Raw genomic sequence first — 27,569 nt, 5'->3', positions numbered from 1 at the left:
AAATCAAATAAAAAAAAAACTTTTCCTTAATGCCCACACGCTCATTTGCTAAAACACTCTCTTAGCAGCACAACTTAATAATTTGTTGTGTAAAGTTTAAATTGTTTATATTATTTTAAGCATTATTATGACAGACATCTTAATATTTTCTAGTTTGTAGAACAAACTGTATGGAAAGTAAGTGACTGAAAGTAAATGAAAAAAATTATGTGCCAACAAAGAGAAACTAATTCCCAATTGACTATGTAGAGATAGAGTTTTCTTTAGAAAAGTTAGAAAAACACTGAAAACAAAAGAAAATGTCCTTTTGAGAAAAAAGCTTTTAGAAGAATTTTTTAACAATTAAATGTTAGATGAGCTTTTGAAAGATATGATTGAAAGATGTCCTTTAATGCTTAATATATTAACAAGCTTTTAGTATTGTTGTTCTTTGATTGCTTTTAATGTTAAAGCTTTCCCCTAAAACATATATTTTAAGCTTCTTTATGGAATCTAAAAGCTTGTCCAACATTTTTGTTATGATTTTTTTAACTAAGCTTTCTAATGCCTTAATTAATTAAAAAGCTTTAAGAAATTTTTCTCTATGAAAGCTTTTAATGTTAAAGCTTTCTCCTTAAATATATAGTTAAAGCTTTGTTTTATGGAACATTTTTAAATTAAGCTTTCTAAGAACTTTTCTAAAGCCTAATTTATTAACAAGCTTTTAGTATTTTTTATCAAATAATTTAAAAGTTTTTTATGAAACTTAAAAGCTTAGGAAGCCTTTTTATTAGAAATTTTTTTTAACTTAACGATTTTTTTAAGTAAGCTTTCTAATACCTTTTTAAAAGCTAAATGAATTAAAAAGCTTTAAGAAATTTCTCTCTATGAAAGATTTTAATGTTAAAGCTTTCTCCTTAAACATATATTTAAAGCTTTGTTTTATGGAACATTTTTAAATTAAACTTTCTAATAACTTTTTTAAAGCTTAATTTATTAACAAGCTTTTAGTATTTTTATCAAATAATTTAAACTTTTTTATGAAACTTAAAAGCTTAGGAAGCCTTTTTATTAGAAAGTTTTTTTTTTAACTTAACGATTTTTTTAACTTAGTTTTCTAATACCTTTTTAAACGCTTAATTATTAAAAAGCTATAAGAAAACTTTCTCTATGAAAGCTTTTAATGTTAAAGCTTTCTCCTTAAACATATATTTAAAGCTTTGTTTTATGGCACATTTTTAAATTAAACTTTTAATTTATTAACAAGCTTTTAGTATTTTTGTCAAATAATTTAAACTTTTTTATTAGAAAATTTTTTTTTAACTTAATGATTTTTTTAACTAAGCTTTATAATACATTTTTAAAAGCTTAATTAAGTAAAAAGCTTTAAGAAATTTTTCTCTATGAAAGCTTTTAATGTTAAAGCTTTCTCCTTAAATATATAGTTAAAGCTTTGTTTTATGGCACATTTTTAAATTAAGCTTTCTAAGAACTTTTTTAAAGCTTAATTTATTAACAAGCTTTTAGTATTTTTGTCAAATAATTTAAACTTTCTTTTATGAAACTTAAAAGCTTAGGAAGCCTTTTTATTAGAAAGTTTTTTTTTTAACTTAACGATTTTTTTAACTAAGCTTTCTAATACCTCTTCAAAAGCTTAATTAATTATAAAGCTTTAAGAAATTTTTCTCTATGAAAGCTTTTAATGTTAAAGCTTTCTCCTTAAACAAACATATATTTAAAGCGTTGTTTTATGGAACATTTTTAAATTAAGCTTTCCAAGAACTTTTTTAAAGCTTAATTTATTAACAAGCTTTTAGTATTTTTGATCAAATAATTTCAACTTTTTTTTATGAAACTTAAAAGCTTAGGAAGCGTTTTTATTACAAAGTTTTTTTTTAACTTAACGATTTTTTTAACTAAGCTTTCATATTCCTTTTGTAAAACTTAATTAATTAAAAAGCTTTAAGATACTTTTCTCTATGAAAGCTTTTAATGATAAAGCTTTCTCCTTAAATATATAGTTAAAGCTTTGTTTTATGGAACATTTTTAAATTAAGCTTTCTAAGAACTTTTTTAAAGCTTAATTTATTAACAAGCTTTTAGTATTTTTGCTCTTTGATAGCTTTTAAAGTTAAAGCTTTCTCCTTAAACAAATAATTTAAACTTTTTTTATGAAACTTAAAAGCTTAGGAAGCGTTTTTATTTCACTTAAGCTTTCTACAGTATTTTTAAAAAGTTTTAAATAATAAAAAAAATTAAGCTTTTCTAAATGAAAAATTATTTAAATTAAACTTTCAAAAATTCAATTTTAAAAACTGACAAAATTACAACCTTTTTAAAAAGTTGCGAATATTTAAAGCTTTTCAATTAAAATTACGTAAAAGCTTTTTTTTCTTATTGATAAAATATTTTAAAAAGCTGTTAACACCTTAGGAATTTTCAAAATTATATTTGAAAGCTTTTTTAACTATATTTTTCTGAACTTTTCTTAAACTATGTTTATGTAAGAATCCTGTAAACCTAAGAAATCTTAAAAGCTTATTTTCATTAAACTTTCTAACTGCTTAACTTTTTAAAAAGCTAAATTAATCTTTCTGAAAACTAGGAATTTTCTGTTTTCAATAGAACTGTGTTTAAATGAAGCTTTCAGAAACATTTAAAATAGCTATGAAAACAAAGAAATTTTAAATGACAACTATTTAAAAGCTTTTCTATATAAAATGTTCTGAACATTTTTCTATTTTACTGAAACTGTTTGAAAAGCCACAAAAATTAGGAAATTTAAAGCTTTTTCATATAAAACATATTTGTAAACTTTCCGAAATGCTAAAAAGAGTTTTAATTCAAAAATATTTTAAAGCTTTTTCAAATAATACTGTCTAAATTGTTTTTAATTTTTCTGAAACGTTTAAAAATATGGAACATTTAAATGGTTTTCAATTAAAAAACTATTTGAAAACTTTTTGAAATAAAATTGTTATGAACATTTGAAATAAATATTAAAGAAAGCTTTCTTAATTAAAATTTAAGATTTTCAAAATTAAACTTTTACAAATTTATACCAAGGAAGAAATAATTTTTTAATTAAGCCTTAAAATATATAATATTTGGTTTAAATTGAAGCTTAAAGTAATAAAAATATAAGAAAGCTTTTTGAAATTAAGCTTTCGAAAAATTTAATTTTTTTTGGAAAAAAATATAAAAAAGCTTTTTGAAATGAAACTTTTAAAAAGCTATTTTCAAAATATAAGAAAGCTTTTTTAATTAAGATTTCAAGTATAAGATTTAGTAAGCTTTTTTAAATTATAAATTTTAAAACATTATTTTCTTTCATTTCAAAGCTTTTTGGTATAAAAATAAAAGAAAGCTTTTTAATTAAAGCATTCAAATATAAGATTTTATTTAAATTAAAAATATTTAAAAGCTTTCAAAATTACTTTCTATAAACTTTCAGTCGTATAAAGCTTAAAGCTTTTATTCAAATTAATAAGAATAATTAAGACTGTGTTAATAAAATATATTAATAGTTACAATTTTGAAAGGATTTTGACAAACTTTCTTTTAAGTAATTTTATATTACAATTTGGAAATGGTGTACAAATCCTTTAATAGTTAACAGTCACCGCTCTTGATCTCTCTGAGCCAAATTGTATGTGAGTGTGTGTGCTAAAAGTGGCAACAGTAATATAAGTAGTTTTAGTTGCAGTAATTGCCAGACTTAATGAACTTGGGTTTTTCCTTTTTTTGCATTTTAAAACAAAAGCAACGAAGAAAAAACTTTCTTAACAAACACAAATATATGTTTAAAATTGTTATTTTTCTCATAATTATGATTAAATCTTATAGCAATTAGTTTACTTTATAAGTAAGTAAAAGAAAATCAGATAAAACTTTTACTTGCAGTAGCAGCTACTTTATACAAATAATGTTCAAACAAAATGCATATTTTAGTAAGAAAAAAAAGCTTGATTATTCTTACAAAGGAGTCTTATTAAACGTTTTGGAATGAGGTTAGAAAATTATGATATTTTAAATGTAAGAGATAAGTCCTGAGTAATATTTTTCTTACTGTTTGTATTTCTAATGAAAAGTTTAAAATTTCAAGCATCGTTGGCAGTTAATGTTGCTTTAACTACTGGCACAGTTGCTGTGTTTAATGAAAGTTCAAATTAAAGTTTGTGTTTTATGGCGAATGCTTATAATGGCTAACAGTAATTTCTTTATAAAATTTCTATAAAATTAAGTGAAATATTAAAGGAATACGTAAAATTTTCATGAATTATGTTTTTGAGCTACAGGTCGTATGATTAATATTAATTAGGGGATAATTTTAGAATTTCTATCATAACTTTTTTACTATGTTAGTAATTAAAAAGATTTAAATGCCAGGTTTTAGCTAACACTTAAGTCTTTGTTACGATTGTTTTACAAAATATTGGTTAGCTAACAAATTTTCCAATTAAAGGCCTTCAAAAATATTTTTTGTAAAAAAAACATAATTTTTTGTAGAAAATTTTAAGCAATTTTAAAATAATTTTTATTTGTTATTAGATTAATTAATTTTCAGTGCAAATCTTATTGGTAATGAAAAAAAAAAATTATTTAAAATTTTAATTTATTGAGCTTTTCTAAAGTTGTGTCCAAATTTTGTTTTTCAATTTTAATAGAATAAACCATAGAGCTTAAACATGGTTAGCATATTTTATTTCCACCTCAACCTACTTCATTTTTGCTTAGAAATAAGCATTTATATATTTTTGAAATACTAGACGTATGATTAATATTAATTATGGCATAATTTAGAATTTCTTTAATAACTTTTAAACTAAGACAGCAATCAAGAAGATTTAAATGTTAGGTTTTAGTAAACACATAAGGCTATTTCATCAAAGTGTTAAAACTGTTGTTTGTTAACAAAATTTTAAGATATAAAAAGGTTTCTGATTAAAATTGAAAAAACTAAATATTTTTTTTTAATATTAGTCAAATTTCACATTTAATAGCATTATAATCATTTCTATATAATTTCCATTTTTAGTACCTTTAATTTTCTCCAAAACACTTTCCAAAACTTTTAAAAATATTTAAGAATTTTCTTACATTTTATATTTTTTAACAAAACGTATGATTAATATTTATTTTGAAGTTATTTTAAAATTCCCTTAATAACTTTTAAACCATGACAGTAATCAAGAATAAATAGAAAACAAACTTTAAAGAACATTTAGGTCTGCTTATGAAGAATATTGAAAATTTGGGTAAGAAACCACATTTAACGTATGTAATCATAACAAAAAGTTTAAAATTTTCATCAAATATTGTTTTCCAATTTCTGTAATATAAACTATAGAGCTTAAACATGTTTAGTTTATTATATGTTCATTACAAACTAATTGATTTTTGTTTAGAAACAATAATTTTTATGCATTTTTATATTTTTGAAATACTAGACGTATGATTAATATTAATTATGCCATAATTTAGAATTTCTTTAATAACTTTTAAACAATGACAGTAATCATGATGATTTAAATGTTAGGTTTTAGTAAACACATAAGGATATTTCAGCATAGTTTTAAAAAAGTTTGTTTAGTTAACAAAATTTGAAGATATAAAAAGGTATCGGATTAAAATTGAAAAAACAAAAAAAAAATTTAAATTTTAGACAAATTTCAAATTTAATATTATTATTATCAACCCTATATAATTCATATTTTTAGTAGCTTTCATTTTCTACAAAAACTTTTCCAAAACTTTTAAACATAATAAAGAATTTTCTAACATTTTATATTTTTTAACAAAACGTATGATTAATATATCTTTTGAAGTTATTTTATAGTTTCCTTATTAACTTTTAAACCATAAAGTAATCAAGAATATGTAAAAAGCAAACTTTAAAGAACATTTAGGTCTACTTATAAATAATGTTAAAATTTTGGTTAAGCAGCCACATTTAATGTAAGAATCATAACAAAAAGGATTTTCATATTTTTTAAAAATTTTGTTCTAAAGTTTTGGTCAAATTTTGCTTTCCAATTTCTGTAATATAAACTATAGAGCTTAATCGTGGTTAGTTTATTATATTTCCATTACAAACTAGTTGATTTTTGCTTAGAAACAATTATTTTTATGCATTTTTACATTTTTGAAATACTAGACGTATGATTGATATTAATTATGGCATAATTTAGACTTTCTTTAATAACTTTTAAACAATGACAGTAATCAAGAAGATTTAAATGTCAGGTTTTAGTAAACACATAAGGCTATTCCATCATAGTGTTAAAAATGTTGTTTAATTAACAAAGTTTTAAGATATAAAAAGGTTTACCGGATTAAAATTGAAAAATCTAAATATTTTTTTTTAAATTTTAACCAATTTTCAAATTTAAAATTGTTATAATCAACTCTATATAATTCCTATTTTTAGTACGTATCATTTTCTCCAAAACACTTTCCAAAACTTTTAAAAATATTTAAGAATTTTCTTACATTTTATATTTTTTAACAAAACGTATGATTAATATAAGTTTTGGTCAAATTTTGCTTTCCAATTTCTCTAATATAAACTATAGAGCCTAATCATGGTTAGTTTATTATATTTCCATTAAAAACTACTTGATTTTTGCTTAGAAACCAGCATTTTTATGAATTTTTATATTTTTGTAATACTAGACGTATGATTAATATTAATTATGGGAAATTTTAGAATTTCTTTAATAACTTTTGAACAAAGACAGTAATCGAGATGATTTAAATGGCAGGTTTTAGTAAACATATTAGGCTACTTTTTAATATATTACAAAATTTAATTAAACTGTACAAGTTTGAGATGAAAGTCTTATTGTCAGAATTTTTTTTTTTAATTTGTTTCAAGAAATTTGAAAATAAAGTGTTACAAATTGGTGTCTTGCGTTAATAAAAGTATTGTTTATTGCTTTATTTGTAGCATCCTGTTATTTAAATCAAAATTTTGCTGCCTCCTTGTGACTTTTTGTAACATAATTCCTACTTTGACATTTGACCAAGTTATTTGACACGTTTCTTAACTTAACTATTTGCTCTCTTTAATAATTTATCTCGCTCTCTCTCTCTCTTGAAATTCAACACATGATACTACTGACACATTTCAAATTTCTAGCCTCTACACATACAAAAAAAGGACGTAACGTAAAAAAAAGAGGGAAAAATAAATAGGTTAAGCAAAAAGAAAGTACTAAAGATTAAACTACAAAAACAATGCGCGCGCACTAGGCGGACAAAATGCTGAAAGGATAATAAAATAGAAAATGTAGTAACAAGAACAGAAAGTAAAAAGAAAGAAGATGATAAGTTGACACATAAACATGTTAAACAAACTCTCCTAGAGTATTGAAACATTAAGAAATATAACAGATTTTGACAGTTGTACTCTCTTAAAGGCAAATTTTAGGGGTTTTTTTGAAAATGTACAACAAATCAAAAAGTGAAAAGCAACTAAACTGACTTTTGCTGGTGTAACAAAGGAATCAGTTGTTAAACAAAACGCGTACGTTACACACTTAAATTGAGGAGTTCAATAAAAAAAAAAGAAAAATATAAAACAAAATATTTATAAAGATAAAAAAACAACAAATTGTTTAAAAGATTATTTAAAATTTACTTTAAAAAAAAAGAAGAAATTTCTTTCAAAACCTAAAATTATTAAAATAATTTTTTAAAATAGTTCAAACCCTAAAGTATGCTTTAATTATTTATTTATTTAATGTTCTAATGGTTTTGAAATAAAACGTGTAGTGTGAGTGTAATTTTGTGTGTAGTGTGTGTGTGTAATTTGTGGCAAGTGATGTTAACAAGTGCTTGGAATTTTTTTTGCTGTAAAATTTTAACAAACATTTAAGATACCAAAAACAAACAACATAAAATAAACATTAATTGGATATTTGAAAGCCTCAAAATAAAAACAATTTCAAAAAACAGATTTGCTTTATTTGAAGCTAAACAAAAAAAGTCTAAAGAAACATTTGCCTGTAAAAACAAATCAAATTAATTTTATTTTAATATTTAAGCAGAAATTTAAGCAAAATTTCCCAAAATTACGAAACCATCAAAATTGCGGATTTTACAAAGCATGCGCCGTTTAAAATTAGTACGTATTTAAGGTTTTTATACATTTTCTTTTTCATAAAGTTTTAAATAAATAAATTTAAGTTTTTTAAATAATAAAAATAACAATTCTAACATAAAATTTTTGAAAAAAAAAGTCTGTATGAGTCATGAATTAGTTTGAGGCCCCTTAATTCCTACTATAGTTTTTGTTATCTTTAATGTATACTTAATTTTCATGAATGAATTTGTTTGTATGTATTGTTTTGTGTTTATAAGTGTATGAGTTTTCATATACTATAAATTCCTGGTTGGTTTTTAAAGATGAATGAATGTTGCTTGTACTTTGTTATTTGAGTCACAAATATTTCATTCTTTCATTCTTAGTATAGGCTCTGGTTTCAGCTCCTTGATTATGGAGGGAAGTTTAGGTGATAATATTTGTATTTTTTGCTTTATATTCAAAGCTACAAGCTTAAAATTCAAAAAATTCTCAGTGTTTTAAATGTTTTTTTTAGGATTAAAACGTTTTTCTTAGACCCTAAAAGTATGCTTTAAAAACAATTTGAATACACATGTCTAAATATGCAACAGTTTGTTGCAGTTCCATAAAAAAATCAACAGAAACCATGTTTTTCTTTCTAACGTTAGAAATTATAAAAGCTTTAAACATATTTATCAAACAAATATGTATGTATATGTAAGCCAGAAAATATATTTTTAAGGCAATAACTCTCAAGTTTATTTTTATAATTTATAGTCCCAAAAAAAATGTATTTGTTAAGTTTACATTTTTCGAACAAGACAATTTTTCCAGAAAAAACCAAAAATGACAAATTTTTAAATTAAAAATTTTATGACCCATTGTGCAGAAATTTTTTTTCGACCCTAAAGCAACTAATTTCTTCAAATAAATCATTTTAATTGCATTTCAATTTTAACCAAAAAAAAAATTAAAAATTTTAAAAATAAAAAAACTACTCATTGTGCAAGAAATTTTTTTCGACCCTAGTGCAAGTAATTTCATCCAATAAATCATTTTAAATGCATTTCAATTTTAACCAAAAAAAATTAAAATTTTTAAAATTAAAAAACCGGCCCATTGTGCAACAATTTTTATTAGATAATTTATTTTTTGAGCTAGCAAATTTTACCAGATAAATATAAATCATCGTTTAAAAAAACAAAAAACGGAAATTTTTAAAATTGAAAATTTTACGACCCATTGTGCAAGAATTTTTTTCCGACTAATTTTTGTACAAGCAAATTTTACCAGATAAATCATAGTTAAAAAAAAACGGAAAATTTTAAAATTGAAAAAGTTTAGACCCATCGTGCAAAAATTTTTTCCGACTAATTTCCTCCAATAAATCATTTTAAACTCATTTCAATTATAACCAACAAAAAAGAAAAAAAATTAAATTAAACCAACCTCAACCCATTGTGCAACAGTTTTGTTTGACCAATTACATATGTATGTATCTACATTTTTGCAGATAAATTTCAAATTTTCTATTGTCCATGAAATTCGTTTTCTATAGCCGTTAAAAAAAAAAAATCAAATTGAAAAAGTTACGACCCATTGTGCAAGAAATTTTTTTTCGATCCATTTTTCCAGTTTTTTAAATTTTGTTAAAAAAATTTTTTATGAAACGAGTGAAATATTTTTAGTTCAAAAAAAAAATTGCACATTGGGTCGAAAGATTTTTAATTTTAAAATTTTTAGTTTGTTACAATTTAATTGAGTTTGGAAGAAGTAATGGAATTTAACTATTTTCTTCCAAACTCAATTAAATTTAAACAAACTAAAAATTTTAAAATTAAAAAACTTTCGACCCAATGTGCACATTTTTTTATTTATTTTTTTTGAACTACAAATATTTCACTCATTTCATAAAATTTCATTTTAACAAAATTTTTTTCGTACAAATTTCGATTTTGCACCAGTTTTTCAAAAAAAAAAAAAATTTCACTAATAATTTTTCAGTGCTTGTGCAACAATTTTTATTTATAATTTACCACATAAATCATCATAAAAAATACGGAAAAATTTCAAATTAACAAAATTTTGCAAGAATTTTTTTCGACCATAGTGCAAACAAATTTCTTCCAATAAATCTTTTTAAACTAATTTCAATTATAACCAACAAAAAAAACAAAATTTTAAAATTAAATAATTCAACCCATTGTGCAGCAATAACTTTTTTTGACCAAGTACATTTTTCCACATAAATTTCAAATCAAAAAATGGTTGATCCATTGTTCAAGAAATTTTTTTTCTACCGATAGTCATTAAAAAACGTAAAAATTTCAAATTAAAAAAGTTACGACCCATTGTGCAAGAATTTTTATTTTCGACCCATAGTGCAAACTAATTTCTTTCGATAAATCATTTTAAACTCATTTCAATTTGAACCAAAAAAAATATAAAATTTTTTTATATTAAAAAAAAAGTCGATCCATTGTGCAACAATTTTTTTATTTTATAATTTTTTTTTTTGATCTAAGAATAAACGAAACACATTACAGTCTGTTACATCATCTTATTTAGTTTTATTTAATATAGTTTATTGGACCCATTGTGCAAAGAAAAAAAATTAAACCATCCTATTTTGCGTTTTTAAATTCACCATGAATGCCAAGTTATTCGGTTTGTAATTTTTACATTTTTCATTTGCGACACCATAAAGTATATGAATATGTGTATTCTGGATCATTATTTATAGCGGAATTGATACAGCCATGTCCGTTTGTCCGTCTGTCTGTTGAAATCAACTTTACGAAGCAACCAAATAGCTTTTATACATGATGTCTCCGCTATAGTCTAACTTAGATTGCTATTTACAATCAGCCCACAAAGTTGCTAAGGTATAAGGAAACAATGGCTCGATTTATTCACAAACATTTTTTTCCAAGAAATTTTTCATTAATAATTTTCTTTGCACCACTTTTTATGACTTTTTCACCAATTTATTTTAAAATTCTGATACATCAATCTATACGCTATAGTAGATTGCTATTTATTGTAAAATCGAACCAGAAATTTCTGATAAATAAGCAAAAACCCAAGATTGTTTCTTTCAAAAATAAAATTATTTTTTTCAAAAAATTTTGATTTTTCACTAATTTTTCATAAATTTTTTTTTCCATCAAAAATTTTTTCTCAAAAATAAATGTATAAATGTTGGTTTATGCCATTTTCACCTCAAACTAATTTATTTTTGCTCAGAAATCAGCATTTTTATGAATTTTTATATTTTTGAAATACTAGGCGTATGATTAATATTAATTATGGGGTGATTTTACAATTTCTTTAATAATTTTTAAACTAAGGCAGTAATCGAGGAGATTTAAATGGCAGCTTTTAGTAAACATTCAAGGCTACTTCCGCATAGATTTAAAAATTGTGTTTAGTTAACAAAATTTGATGATATAAAAAGGTTTTGGATTAAAATTGAAAAAAAAAATATTTTTATGTTTAAATTTTAGACAAATTTCAAATTGAATATTATTATAATCAACTCTATATAATTCCTATTTTTAGTACCTTTAATTTTCTCCAAAAATCTTTCCAAAACTTTTAAAACTAATTATGAATTTTCTTACATTTTATATTTTTTAACAAAACGTATGATTAATATTTAATTTGAAGTTATTTTATAGTTCTCTTATTAACTTTTAAACCATAAGAGTAACCTAGAATATGTAAAAAACAAACTTTAGAGAACATATAGTTCTACTTATAAAGAATGTTGAAAGTTTGCTTAAGCAACCATATCTAACGTAAGAATCATAACAAAAAAGAATTTTCGTTTTTTTCCAAAAAAAAAAAATCTAAAGTTTTCATCAAATTTTGTTTTCCAATTTCTGTAATATAAACTAGAGCCCAAACATGGTTAGTTTATTTTATTTTCATTACAATCTAATTAATTTTTGCTTAGAAATTAGCATTTTTATGAATTTTTATATTTTTGAAATACTGGACATATGATTAATATTAATTATGATAAATTTTACAATTTCTTTAATAACATTTAAACTAAGACAATAATCAACAAGTATTAAATGGCAGGTTTTAATAAACATTTAAGGCTTTTTAAGCCACTATTTTAACAATTTCTAAATTGAAATTACTGCTAAATAGTATATATGGATATTAATTATATTTTTTATCTTATATCATTTAACGTTTGCGTGAAACAAGGACCCAATGTGTAAAAACTTGTTGTTGGCTTAACTCTCTTGGTTTCTCAACTTTCTGTTAGGATTACAAAACAAAAATACTTAAATAATTCCATTTGTAATTTTCCTTTATCATTCATATATATTGTAGTACGTGCATTACAATTTCTGTTGCATACTTTTAGGTGGCTGCTAATAACACATAAAATTTTATGAAGTTTATTACTGATACGAGTATTTCATTCATATTTCAATATTTTCTAGATGCTCCTCATTTTATTATTGTTTAATAAAAATGAAATTTAATTGGCTTTTGTTATTTTTTTTGCTGCGCATTATAAGTAAAAATCATATACATGTCTGCCTGCAAGTATGCTATAGCTTGTGTTATTTCATCCATTGTTATGTAGAGTGGTAATAAGCATTAAAATATGTATATTATTGGGGTGTTTGTGTGCTTCAGAGTTATAAAAACTTATTAATAATTAATTTTTTTTTGCTGAAAACAAATAAGCATCATTAAATGATTTGGTGGCTCCAGGGGTATGAAAAATTGCCAGATTCAATGATGCAAGAGTTCAATACCCAAATAGTAATAAATGTTTATGGTTGTGTAAATTAATATTTGCATTATTGAATAGGAAATCATAGCTAGCTGGCAATTTTCTTTATAAATATTCAAAAATGGTACAGAAATTTGAGTTTTGCAAAGTTTGAAAATAGAAAATACAATATTTTTCTAAAGTTTGTTTGTTAAATTTTAGTAAATTCTCAATTTCCGAAAATTAAAAAAAAAAAAAAATTTGTGAAAAAAAAATTCGGGTTAAAAAATATTTTTTCCGATATTGACCCATTCGGCCCCAACTACTGAGTTGTTATATTTTTTATTGGAGACTACTTTTAAAAATTTCTATCATTTGATATCCATATTGTCTATATTAATGACTTAGTAATCCATATAGCCCAAAAATTAGGTAAATCGAGGTACTCTAGGTTTTTGGCTTATAACTCAGCCATTTGTGGACCGATTTTCCCGAATTTAAAAAAGCTGCCTAAGCTATACAATAACTGATATACTGATGTATCAATCATGTATGCAAGTTATTTGGGAGCTACGGAATGTTGATTTCAACACACAAATGGAAAGACGGACATGGCTATATCGACACCACAAACTAAAGAGTCTTCCAACAGGGACTTTCGAACCTTAACAGTTGATAGCGGCAATAATTTTGAAGCTATATCTATCGAATATAGCTCTCTTACTTGTTTTTAATACAAATCTTTTATTTTCTTAAACAAATTTTAAGTTTGTCGTTCCGTTTGTAATTTAAACAATATAATTTTCGGACCCTATAAAGTATATACATATATTCTGGATCCTTATAGATAGCGGAGTCAATTAAGCCATGTCCGTATGTCTGTCTGTTGAAATCAGTTTTCTGAAGACCCCAGATATCTTCGGGATCCAAATCTGCAACAATAATTTTTGTTGACCAAGTACATTTTTCCAGATAAATTTCAAATCAAAAAATTGTCGATCCATTGTACAAGAAATTTTTTTTTTACCGATAGTCATTAAAAAACGTAAAAATTTCAAATTAAAAAAGTTAAGACCCATTGTGCAAGAATTTTTTTTCGACCCATAGTGCAAACTAATTTCTTTCGATAAATCATTTTAAACTCATTTCAATTTGAACCAAAAAAAATATAAAATTTTTTATATTAAAAAAAAATATCGATCCATTGTGCAACAATTTTTTGTTTTTTTTTTATTTTTGAACTAAGAATAATCGAAACACATTACGGTCTGTTACATCATCTTATTTAGTTTTCATTTAATATAGTTTATTGGACCCATTGTGCAAAGAAAAAAAATTAAACCGTCCAATTTTGCATTTTTAAATTTACCATGAATGGCAAGTTATTCGGTTTGTAATTTTTACATCCTTCATTTGCGACACCATAATGTATAAGTATATGTGTATTCTGAATCGTTATTTATAGCGGAGTTCATATAGCCATGTCCGTTTGTCCGTCTGTCTGTTGAAATCAACTTTACGAAGCAACCAAATAGCTTTTATACATGATGTCTCCGCTATAGTCTAACTTGGATTGCTATTTAAAATCAGCCCACAAAGTTACTAAGATACATATAAGGAAACAATGGCTCGATTTATTCACAAACATTTTTTTCCAAGAAATTTTTCATTAACAATTTTTTTTGCACCACTTTTTATAATTTTTTCACCAATTTATTTAAAAATTTGGATACATCAATCTATACGCTATAGTAGATTGCTATTTATTGTAAAAGCGAACCAGAAATTTCTAATAAATAAGCAAAATCCAAGATTGTTTTTTAAAAATAAAATTATTTTTCTCCAAAAAATTTTGATTTTTCACTAATTTTTCATAAATTTTTTTTTCCATCAAAAATTTTTTCTCAAAAATAAATGTATAAATGTTGGTTTATGCCATTTTCACCTCAAACTAATTTATTTTTGCTCAGAAATCAGCATTTTTATGAATTTTTATATTTTTGAAGTACTGGACGTATGATTAATATTAATTATGGCATAATTTATAATTTCTTTAATAACTTTTAAACTAAGACAGTAATCAAAAAGATTTAAATGGCAGCTTTTAGTAAACATTCTAGGCTATTTCAGCGTAGATTTAAAAATTGTGTTTAATTAACAAAATTTGATGATATAAAAAGGTTCTGGATTAAAATTGAAAAAAAAAATATTTTTGTTTTTAAATTTTAGACAAATTTCAAATTTAATATTATTATAATCAACTCTATAAAATTCCTATTTTAAGTACCTTTAATTTTCTCCAAAAACCTTTACAAAACTTTTAAAAATAATTCAGAATTTTCTTACATTTTATATTTTTTAACAAAATGTATGATTAATATTTCTTTTGAAGTTATTTTATAGTTCCCTTAATAACTTTTGAACTATGACAGTAATCAAGAATAAATAAAAAAAAAACTTTAGAGAACATTTAGGTCTACTTATAAAGAATGTTGAAAGTTTGCTTAATCAAGCACATTTACAAAAAAGCATCATAACAAAAAAGAATTTTCGTTTTTTTCCAAAAAAAAAAAATTCTAAAGTTTTCATCAAATTTTGTTTTCCAATTTCTGAAATATAAACTAGAGCTCAAGCATGGTTAGTTTATTTTATTTTCATTACAATCTAATTAGTTTTTGCACCAAAAAAAAATTTAAAAAAAAAATTTTAAATTTAAAAAAAAAATAAAAATAACAATTTGCAAAAAAAAATTTCCAAAAAATGAAAAAAACAAATAAATTTTGTTTACCAAAAAATATATAAAATTTGTATTTTGAAGTATAATTTGGTGAAGGGTATATAAGATTCAGAACAGCCGAAGATTACTTGTTTCAGAATAAATTCCTGTGTTCTCATTTCTGCGCTGTTTTATATTTCCTTTAGTGTTTAAGCAATTTGTTAAAAATATATAACTTAATTAAATTTCAAGCAATATTAATGTAGTTGTTATTGTTTCTTCTCTGACTGTGTGTGGGTGGTTGTGTAGCAGCATGTGTTAACTGTCATTGTGTTGTAAATCTCTTGGATTACAATTTATTTTTATATTTGTGTTGAAAATTTTGCCGTGTTTGTTTTCCTCTACTTTCCTCCAACTGTGGGTAGTTAGTTAATTCTACAGCTAATACTTGGACTTAGGACAAGAGCGGCAAATAAACTATTCAACACCTTTTAATATAAATTATTTTATTGTCGTCAATACTCAGTCAGTCGCAGACTCAGTTAACACAGCTGCAAAATAGCATTAGTAAAGCAGAAAGTGTAGGTGTAGAAGGTGGTAGTTGGGTCTCAAGTAATTTAGTAATAGACTTTCAGGGTCTTAGTGAGAAGCTATGTACGATAGTTAGCAGAGGTGTGTCATATGTCTTGTGTGTTCCAGAACTGTATGAATGAAAAACTATTTGAAACATTCATTACTTTAATATGTATGTCTTAATGATTGTGTGTGTGTGTTTTTTCTTTATGTTCAATACTTTTGCTTTGTTTTGTTTCCCCTCCTACCTTTTAGCCTTGTTATTGTATGAGTTTTTCATTATATTCAGTTTCCTTTCTTACGTTTCTATCCCGTTTCATTTGTTTTTTTCTATTTGTCTAAGCGAGTGCCTGTATATTGTTTATTTTATTTGTTATAACTTTTTCCAATTTTGTTTATGGCTGGTCATTTAGACATTATTGTAAATCACAAGAACCAACCAGAAATTGTAGTTTATTTAATACCGTTTGGCTTAATAAAATGGCCATTAAGCAAGTATTGGTCTATATGCAAATTACAAACTAAAAGTTATGGAAATATTGAGAAATTATAACCCTCAGGTTAGGCATAGTTTTAGTTTATGATAAGCTTATAAAGAATTTCCATAAAGAAAAGGAATTTTTGTGAAAGTTTTAGTAATTTTTCTGGGAGCAATACATAAAATAAAATAGAAAAAAGAGGAAAAATATTAGAAAAACAGATTTTATAAAAAAAATATTTGAAATTTTTTTTTTTAATAAAATTTGTTTTTAACATCCCACTGTGCTTGACTTTTAAAATTTTAAAAAGGCTAATTTACATAAATTTTAAAAACCTTAAAGAGTTTTCTACATTAAAAATTTTATTAATAATTAAAAATAATTATTTAAATATTTTCGAAAATTCTGCACAGTGGGCCTGTGCAGAATTTTCGAAAATATTGATAAATACTTAATAAAACTATTTTTTTTTTCATAAAAAATTAAAAATTAATAAAACTTTAAAATAAAAATTTGAAATATTTTTAGGTAAAAAAAAAATTAAATTTTTTCTTTTCAAAATTTTTTCTTTCGAAATTGTTTTTGAATTTTTTTTAAAAAAAGTTTTTTCAAATTTTTTTTTTTAATTTAAAAAAAGAAAAATTTTAGAAAAAGAATTTACGGATAGTTCTTTTCAAAATAGCTTTTCAATTTTTTTTCGTTTGAAATTGTTTTTTTAAAAAAGTTTTTTCAAATTTTTTTTTTTAATTAAAAAAAATAATTTACCGATAGTTCTTTTCAAAATTGCTTTTGAAATTTTTTTCTTTCGAAATTGTTTTTTAATTTTTTTTAAAAAAATTTCTAAAAATTTTTTTTTTTTTATTTAAAAAAAAAAAAACTAAAAATCTACTTAGAAATGGCTAAGATATAAGGAAAACAACAGGACAACCTAGATTTTTGGCCTATTTTTGATCTGGATTAAGTCATTAATATTGACAATATGGATATCTAAAGATAGATATTTCAATTGCTTGCTAATTAAAAATCTACTTAGAAATGGCTAAGATATAAGGAAAACAACAGGACAACCTAGATTTTTGGCCTATTTTTGATCTGGATTAAGTCATTAATATTGACAATATGGATATCTAAAGATAGATATTTCAATGGGTCAAAATCGGTAAAAATATTTTTTAAGCCGAATTTTTTTTTCCCCAAAAAAAATCTTTTGGCATAAACTTTTTTCACTAAAAAATTTTTAAAAATTTAAAAAAAAAAATTTCGAAAAGAATTTAAATAAAAAATTTTTTAAATTTTTAAGCCGAATTAATTTATCTTTTTGCCATAAATTTTCTTCACTAAAAAATTGTTGAAATCAATTTTCTGAAGACCCTAGATATTTTCGGGACCCAAATCTTCAATAATTCTATCAGACATGCTTTCGAGAAGTTTTCTATTTAAAATCAGCAAAATCGGTCCACAAATAACAGAGATATGAGGAAAAAAACAGAACAACCTCGATATTTGGCCTATATCTGGATTACTAAGTCATTAATATAGACAATATGGATACGTAATGATAGATATTTCAAAGACTTTGCAACGAAGTATATAACACCATAGTAAGTTGGACCTACAATGGGACAAAATCGGAAAACATATTTTTTAAACCGATTTTTTTTTTCACCAAAAAAAAAATTTAAAAACAAAAAAAAATTTTTAAATTTAAAAAAAGATAATTTTAACAATTTTTTTTAAAATTTAAAAAAAAAAATTTCAAAATTTAATTTAAATTTTCAAATAATTTGAAAAAAAATGTTTCCAAAAAAATAAAAAAACAACTTTGAAAAGAAAAAAATTCATTTTTTTTACATAAAAATATTTAAAATTTGTATTTTGAAGTATAATTTGGTGAAGGGTATATAAGATTCGGCACAGCCGAATATAGCTCTCTTACTTGTTTTATAAAGAATTTGTTTTGTGGTTAAAAATTACTTGTTTTTAGAATTTTTAATAAAAATTGTGACTAGTGAGATGTTTTTTCATTGCATTTAATGCCTTAAAGTAGGCAACACCTTGTTGAGTTTGTGGAAATCTAGATTTCTGTTGACAGTTTTTGCAAAACATTACTTTTGAAACATTGATGTTAATAGTATACAAGTATCCGCCCCAGGTACGCCATAGCTTTTCTTCACATCATATGTGTTTTCTAATCTCTTCATATGAGAGTTTTTTTAAAATATTTTCTTTACATTTAAGGGAGAGCTACTCTGTTCTCCTGGTTTATTTTGACATGATGTTCATTTCTTAATTTTTAATTCCTTTATGTCTTTGGTTTTGTTTTTTATTAATGATGATGTACATATGTGTCTTCTTATATACTTAAAGCTTCGTGTTCATCGTGTATTTCATGTTTATAATCATAAACTTTATAAAGTCATTGATGATGTCTCAAGGTAAACAAAAAAGAAAACTACATACATATTGCGTTATATGTAACCATTCCATTTAGAGACTAGGGAAAACTGATACATCATGTGTGTTAAGGGAGAACAGGATAAAGGTTGCAAGGAAAACATACAATCAACTTATGAAACCGACTGTAGCTGGCACAATAAAACGCAAAGAAATGACCTTATGGTCTTAAATTACTTAGTTAAAGGAAAAATAATGAAAAAACAAACATTCTAACAGGCTAACACACTCTCATTCCTACGTAGACACACTTATGTATGACTGTATTTGTCTTAGTCCAACAACAAAACTCAAGTAATTGAAAATTATTTGTATTAAACATTTACTGAACAACAACAAATACAAATTTGTAGCCAAGTCTGTCTATCGGTGTGTTTTCCTTTTCGAAATTTATTATTTTTAGACCTGAGCATTGTTAGATACACACAACAACAATAACAACAACAACAGCCAGACCATTAATAAAATTAATATTGATAGTGTGGACAATATTAAAGTGATAGTTAAAGCATAAATTAAGGGGCAATGCTGAATTAAACAGAGAAATGTTGGGAGAGAGAGAGAAAGAGTGAGAGCATGAGAGATTAATTTCTGTTAAATTAATTAGACCTTTAAATCACAGAGCCATAAAATATCATCAATTTGTGCAAGAAAATTTCAGGTTTAATGAAAATATTTAATAAAATTTGTGTTAATGAATAAAATATAAGGAAGGAATTAAAGCGAAATTGAATAATAAAAAGGAATTTTATAGCTCTAGTTAAGTGCTATTTTTGTACTATTTTTTATAGCCTAAATTTTCATTTCAAAGGTAAATAATTTCTCAGCCTTAACCATTTAAAAATCTGTTTTTTTTAAGTGATTTAAAAGATAAAATTTTGTTTAATAGTTGCGAGAAACAGAAATGAAATCAAGTTAGAGATAATTATACCTTTCACCAAATTATACTTTAAAATAAATTTTTTAAATAATTTTTTTTAAAATTTTCTAAATTTTTTTTTTAAATTTTCTAAAAAAATTTTTTTAAATTTTTCTAAAATTTTTTTTTTTAAATTTTTTTAAAAATTTTTCTAAAATTTTTTTAAATATTAATTTTTTTTTGTTTTTAGAGAAAAAGTTTTTTTGATGAAAAAAAAATTCAAGTTAAAAAATATTTTTCCCGATTTTGAAAATTGAAAAAAAAAAAATATTTTAAAAAAAAATTAAAAACAATTTCTAAAAAAATCAATTTAACAAAATTTTGAAAACTAATTTTTTGTCATAAATTATTTTTCCAAAAAAAAAAAAATTTAAAATTAAAAAAAGAAAAATATTTTTCAAAAAAATTTTACAAAAATTTGAAAAACAATTAACTATTTCAAAATCAGTTTTTGTAAGTGATTTAAAAGATAAATTTTTTTTTAATAGTTGCGAGAAACAGAAATAAAAACATCACTTTAAAATAATTTTTGTTAAAAATTTTTTTTTTAAATTTTTTTAAAAATTTTTCTAAAATTTTTTTAAATATTAATTTTTTTTTGTTTTTAGAGAAAAAGTTTTTTTGATGAAAAAAAAATTCAAGTTAAAAAATATTTTTCCCGATTTTGAAAATTGAAAAAAAAAAAATATTTTAAAAAAAAATTAAAAACAATTTCTAAAAAAATCAATTTAACAAAATTTTGAAAACTAATTTTTTGTCATAAATTATTTTTCCAAAAAAAAAAAAATTTAAAATTAAAAAAAGAAAAATATTTTTCAAAAAAATTCAAAAAAAAATTTTACAAAAATTTGAAAAACAATTAACTATTTCAAAATCAGTTTTTGTAAGTGATTTAAAAGATAAATTTTTTTTTAATAGTTGCGAGAAACAGAAATAAAAACATCACTTTAAAATAATTTTTGTTAAAAATTTTTTTTTAAATTTTTTTTTCTTTATAGAGAAAAAGTTTTTTTTGATTAAAAAAAAAAATTCGAGTTAAAAAATATTTTTCCCGATTTTGAAATTTAAAAAAAAAAAAAAAATTCTTTTTAAAAAACGATTAAATAAAAATTGAATTTTGTTTACCTAAAAATACTTAAAAAAATTTATTTTAAAGTATAATTTGGTGATATATAAGATCTAGTTCTGTTCTAGTTCTGTTCTAGTTCTGTTCTAGTTCTGTTCTAGTTCTGTTCTAGTTCTGTTCTAGTTCTGTTCTAGTTCTGTTCTAGTTCTGTTCTAGTTCTGTTCTAGTTCTGTTCTAGTTCTGTTCTAGTTCTGTTCTAGTTCTGTTCTAGTTCTGTTCTAGTTCTGTTCTAGTTCTGTTCTAGTTCTGTTCTAGTTCTGTTCTAGTTCTGTTCTAGTTCTGTTCTAGTTCTGTTCTAGTTCTGTTCTACTTCTGTTCTAGTTCTGTTCTAGTTCTGTTCTAGTTCTGTTCTAGTTCTGTTCTAGTTCTGTTCTAGTTCTGTTCTAGTTCTGTTATAGTTCTGTTCTAGTTCTGTTCTAGTTCTGTTCTAGTTCTGTTCTAGTTCTGTTCTAGTTCTGTTCTAGTTCTGTTCTAGTTCTGTTCTAGTTCTGTTCTAGTTCTGTTCTAGTTCTGTTCTGTTCTAGTTCTGTTCTAGTTCTGTTCTAGTTATGTTCTAGTTCTGTTCTAGTTCTGTTCTAGTTCTAGTTCTATCCCTTAAAGTATGCTTTATTTTATTTGAAATACATTGTAGTGTAAACTGTGTTTTATATGTCCGATAATAATTAAGTAAATTATTACTTAATAAATAAAATTTATTTATAATAAACAAATGATGTTGTGTATGTTTGTTATTATTTTAATAATATAAGTTTTCACACACAGCCGGGTTGCACAGCCACATTACAGGCGCGCCAGCCAACCAACCAACACATGCCCATTTTTTATTATTTGCATTTTAATCTTTTAACAAAATAAGTTTTTCTCCACATTATTTTTCATTTTAGTTCTATGTTTTCTATTTTATTTTATACATTCCGATGCCAGCAAGTACCAGCACGTGCTTGAACATTGTTTTAACGTATTTTTCATAAATTACAGGCTTTAGAAATAAAATATTTGTTTTGAATGTTTTATAAACGGTCTATTAAATAAGTTTGTAACGAAAAGGAAGAGACAGGGAGCAGGGAAATAAGGGAATATTAGTGCCGCAATACACAGTCACATTGCAAAGTGTAGGTGTATTTCAGCAGTCACTGGCAACTGACTATTTTACCAAACGTGAGTAATGTGCTGAATGTGTGTATATTTAAGCCTAAATGGTACTTTGTTTGTAGAAAGCATTTCCCATTCAGTTCACTGTCTGCACACATATGCTCTGTGCTATTGTGTGTATGTGTGTGTACTTTAAATATCATTTATTTAATTAAATGCATGTGATATGCATCAACATGCTTTTCGAAAATTAAAAACAAATTAAAACAAACAACACCTTCCCACAACTACAACAATCCTCTGAAAACCAAAAATCGTTAGCAGCCACTGCATACTCCATCGACTGTGGAGAATGAGTGTGTTATTAAATTTTAAAAACTCATGCATATTTTATGGCAACTAAGCATGTTGCCGACGATAAAATACACAATTTATGACATATTTTAAGGAGCTTAATAATATTTAATCACTTATTGATTTTTGTGTACACACTCGCCGAAAAAATATTATTTAAGGGCAAAAGGGAACGAACAAAATCGACCAATTAAATTTGAGTAAACGGTAGTAGCCCAAAATTGTATCAATGAAAGGGAAAACATTAAATTTATAATCGAGATTTTAAAATGTTTGAAAGACTACATGCAATACCATAGACAAGTCGACTATAAATCACAGGAATATAGACTGGAACAGAACTAGAACAGAACTAGAACAGAACTAGAACAGAACTAGAACAGAACTAGAACGGAACTAGAACAGAACTAGAACAGAACTAGAACAGAACTAGAACAGAACTAGAACAGAACTAGAACAGAACTAGAACAGAACTAGAACAGAACTAGAACAGAACTAGAACAGAACTAGAACAGAACTAGAACAGAACTAGAACAGAACTAGAACAGAACTAGAACAGAACTAGAACAGAACTAGAACAGAACTAGAACAGAACTAGAACAGAACTAGAACAGAACTAGAACAGAACTAGAACAGAACTAGAACAGAACTAGAACAGAACTAGAACAGAACTAGAACAGAACTAGAACAGAACTAGAACAGAACTAGAACAGAACTAGAACAGAACTAGAACAGAACTAGAACAGAACTAGAACAGAACTAGAACAGAACTAGAACAGAACTAGAACAGAACTAGAACAGAACTAGAACAGAACTAGAACAGAACTAGAACAGAACTAGAACAGAACTAGAACAGAACTAGAACAGAACTAGAACAGAACTAGAACAGAACTAGAACAGAACTAGAACAGAACTAGAACAGAACTAGAACAGAACTAGAACAGAACTAGAACAGAACTAGAACAGAACTAGAACAGAACTAGAACAGAACTAGAACAAAACTAGAACAGAACTAGAACAGAACTAGAACAGAACTAGAACAGAACTAGAACAGAACTAGAACAGAACTAGAACAGAACTAGAACAGAACTAGAACAGAACTAGAACAGAACTAGAACAGAACTAGAACAGAACTAGAACAGAACTAGAACAGAACTAGAACAGAACTAGAACAGAACTAGAACAGAACTAGAACAGAACTAGAACAGAACTAGAACAGAACTAGAACAGAACTAGAACTAGAACAGAACTAGAACAGAACTAGAACAGAACTAGAACAGAACTAGAACAGAACTAGAACAGAACTAGAACAGAACTAGAACAGAACTAGAACAGAACTAGAACAGAACTAGAACAGAACTAGAACAGAACTAGAACAGAACTAGAACAGAACTAGAACAGAACTAGAACAGAACTAGAACAGAACTAGAACAGAACTAGAACAGAACTAGAACAGAACTAGAACAGAACTAGAACAGAACTAGAACAGAACTAGAACAGAACTAGAACAGAACTAGAACAGAACTAGAACAGAACTAGAACAGAACTAGAACAGAACTAGAACAGAACTAGAACAGAACTAGAACAGAACTAGAACAGAACTAGAACAGAACTAGAACAGAACTAGAACAGAACTAGAACAGAACTAGAACAGAACTAGAACAGAACTAGAACAGAACTAGAACAGAACTAGAACAGAACTAGAACAGAACTAGAACAGAACTAGAACAGAACTAGAACAGAACTAGAACAGAACTAGAACAGAACTAGAACAGAACTAGAACAGAACTAGAACAGAACTAGAACAGAACTAGAACAGAACTAGAACAGAACTAGAACAGAACTAGAACAGAACTAGAACAGAACTAGAACAGAACTAGAACAGAACTAGAACAGAACTAGAACAGAACTAGAACAGAACTAGAACAGAACTAGAACAGAACTAGAACAGAACTAGAACAGAACTAGAACAGAACTAGAACAGAACTAGAACAGAACTAGAACAGAACTAGAACAGAACTAGAACAGAACTAGAACAGAACTAGAACAGAACTAGAACAGAACTAGAACAGAACTAGAACAGAACTAGAACAGAACTAGAACAGAACTAGAACAGAACTAGAACAGAACTAGAACAGAACTAGAACAGAACTAGAACAGAACTAGAACAGAACTAGAACAGAACTAGAACAGAACTAGAACAGAACTAAAACAGAACTAGAACAGAACTAGAACAGAACTAGAACAGAACTAGAACTAGAACTAGAACAGAACTAGAACAGAACTAGAACTGAACTTTATACCAGAGTATTCCATTTTCATTTTATTTCTTTTGTACTACAATCTTTCTCTTAAGCATTTCCTCCCTTCCTATTTTATTTAATACTCCACTGCGTTTATAATACCCAGGTATCCGTTTGACCTCTATATTTAAATGTAAAACATACTTATTTGGTTTATCGATTCTTACAATGTCACACATATAATTATCAACCATACTATTAAATTCCAACCCCCTAACTTTTGGAAAACAACAAAATTACAGCAATTCATTCAATTCTATATTTAAAAATGAATTTAAATTCTCCTCCATCTTTGTAATCTCAGTTGGTAAACATTTGATTTTTATTTGACCAAAAACATCCACAGACAGCCAGTCTATTTTAATTAAAAGACTTTAATCTTTTATGTGGTTTATTGGCCAAAAATAAAAAAAAAATAATAATAAAAACACAGCAAATACCAACCACAACTACAAAAACTCAGCAGGTCTTTAGAGATGAAAATCTTTAAATAATTGTATGGAAATTTTTAAGGGAAGTGAACTAAAATTAAAAGTAAAAACATCAATGGCAAATCCACAGGAATATTTTACTATTTTTAATAATTAAAGGAAATTTTAGAGAAAATCATTGCTTAAACTAACATTTATTGCAAACATCAGCTTAAAATTTGTGTAAATATTTGCAAATCTATCTTAACTAACCATATTAACAACATCTCTAAGCCACAATTCATTTAGAAAATATCAAAATAAAGAAAGGATAAAAATTCAATCCCTCTACCCCTTTTACTGCCAGTATTTTGCCAGTAATTCAATGAAGCTTTCATCTTTGTTCTCCTTTTTTTTATTTTATTTGCCGTTAACTCAATACTTTAACTCGTCTGCTGGAATTTCAGTTACTTCAATGACATTTTTTTATAGTTGTGCTGCGTTCCATACAAATTGAGTTGTCGTAGACTTGCAAGAATTTTCCCTGTGACAATTATATTGCATTCCAAATGGCAGGCACACAAAAAATACTATAGATATATTACACTAGAGTATTAAACCTACACAAATTTGTATAATATTTCTTGTCATGAATACCATTAACATGAATCAGCCATCAGCAAACGTACAAACATACAAATACTAGATTACGAGTAGAGCAAAGGCAGGCAGTAATGAAAATTAAGAAGAACATTTTATTTAATTATGAGCTAAAGGACATTTTTTATTTGCCATTGAAAGGGAGAAACATAAAAGAGCAAAGATTAAATACACAATTTTCTAAACTTTAACAAAATCAAATGACCATAGACTAGACCATAAGCCAGACCATAGACCAGACCATAGACCAGACCATAGACCAGACCATAGACCAGACCATAGACCAGACCATAGACCAGACCATAGACCAGACCATAGACCAGACCATAGACCAGACCATAGACCAGACCATAGACCAGACCATAGACCAGACCATAGACCAGACCATAGACCAGACCATAGACCAGACCATAGACCAGACCATAGACCAGACCATAGACCAGACCATAGACCAGACCATAGACCAGACCATAGACCAGACCATAGACCAGACCATAGACCAGACCATAGACCAGACCATAGACCAGACCATAGACCAGACCATAGACCAGACCATAGACCAGACCATAGACCAGACCATAGACCAGACCATAGACCAGACCATAGACCAGACCATAGACCAGACCATAGACCAGACCATAGACCAGACCATAGACCAGACCATAGACCAGACCATAGACCAGACCATAGACCAGACCATAGACCAGACCATAGACCAGACCATAGACCAGACCATAGACCAGACCATAGACCAGACCATAGACCAGACCATAGACCAGACCATAGACCAGACCATAGACCAGACCATAGACCAGACCATAGACCAGACCATAGACCAGACCATAGACCAGACCATAGACCAGACCAGACCAGACCAGACCAGACCAGACCAGACCAGACCAGACCAGACCAGACCAGACCAGACCAGACCAGACCAGACCAGACCAGACCAGACCAGACCAGACCAGACCAGACCAGACCAGACCAGACCAGACCAGACCAGACCAGACCAGACCAGACCAGACCAGACCAGACCAGACCAGACCAGACCAGACCAGACCAGACCAGACCAGACCAGACCAGACCAGACCAGACCAGACCAGACCAGACCAGACCAGAGACCAGACCATAGACCAGACCATAGACCAGACCATAGACCAGACCATAGACCAGACCATAGACCAGACCATAGACCAGACCATAGACCAGACCATAGACCAGACCATAGACCAGACCATAGACCAGACCATAGACCAGACCATAGACCAGACCATAGACCAGACCATAGACCAGACCATAGACCAGACCATAGACCAGACCATAGACCAGACCATAGACCAGACCATAGACCAGACCATAGACCAGACCATAGACCAGACCATAGACCAGACCATAGACCAGACCATAGACCAGACCATAGACCAGACCATAGACCAGACCATAGACCAGACCATAGACCAGACCATAGACCAGACCATAGACCAGACCATAGACCAGACCATAGACCAGACCATAGACCAGACCATAGACCAGACCATAGACCAGACCATAGACCAGACCATAGACCAGACCATAGACCAGACCATAGACCAGACCATAGACCAGACCATAGACCAGACCATAGACCAGACCATAGACCAGACCATAGACCAGACCATAGACCAGACCATAGACCAGACCATAGACCAGACCATA

The 27,569-nt window shown here is 26.2% G+C and overlaps 1 protein-coding gene across 1 annotated transcript; it reads right to left on the bottom strand.

Moving 5' to 3' along the window:
- Positions 1–4,079: 4,079 nt before the first annotated feature.
- Positions 4,080–27,064, bottom strand: LOC135958731 (uncharacterized). The gene is made up of 2 exons (XM_065509624.1): positions 26,680–27,064; positions 4,080–4,126 (listed from the first exon to the last, which is right to left on the bottom strand). Exons 1-2 carry the CDS (start codon positions 27,062–27,064, stop codon positions 4,080–4,082), a joined length of 432 nt encoding a protein of 143 aa, XP_065365696.1.
- Between the last annotated feature and the right edge of the window lie 505 nt (positions 27,065–27,569).

Source organism: Calliphora vicina, chromosome 4 (assembly GCF_958450345.1).
Source record: "Calliphora vicina chromosome 4, idCalVici1.1, whole genome shotgun sequence".
Taxonomy (NCBI): domain Eukaryota; kingdom Metazoa; phylum Arthropoda; class Insecta; order Diptera; family Calliphoridae; genus Calliphora; species Calliphora vicina.
This window is presented reverse-complemented; position numbering and strand designations above follow the sequence as displayed.

Excerpts from the sequence above, each read along its gene's own strand:
- LOC135958731 (XM_065509624.1), bottom strand. The coding sequence starts at position 27,064 with ATGGTCTGGTCTATGGTCTGGTCTATGGTCTGGTCTATGGTCTGGTCT. Across the intron at positions 4,127-26,679 it reads GGTCTATGGTCTGGTCTATG|CAACTGTGCCAGTAGTTAAA; the intron begins GTCTGGTCTATG and ends CATTAAACACAG.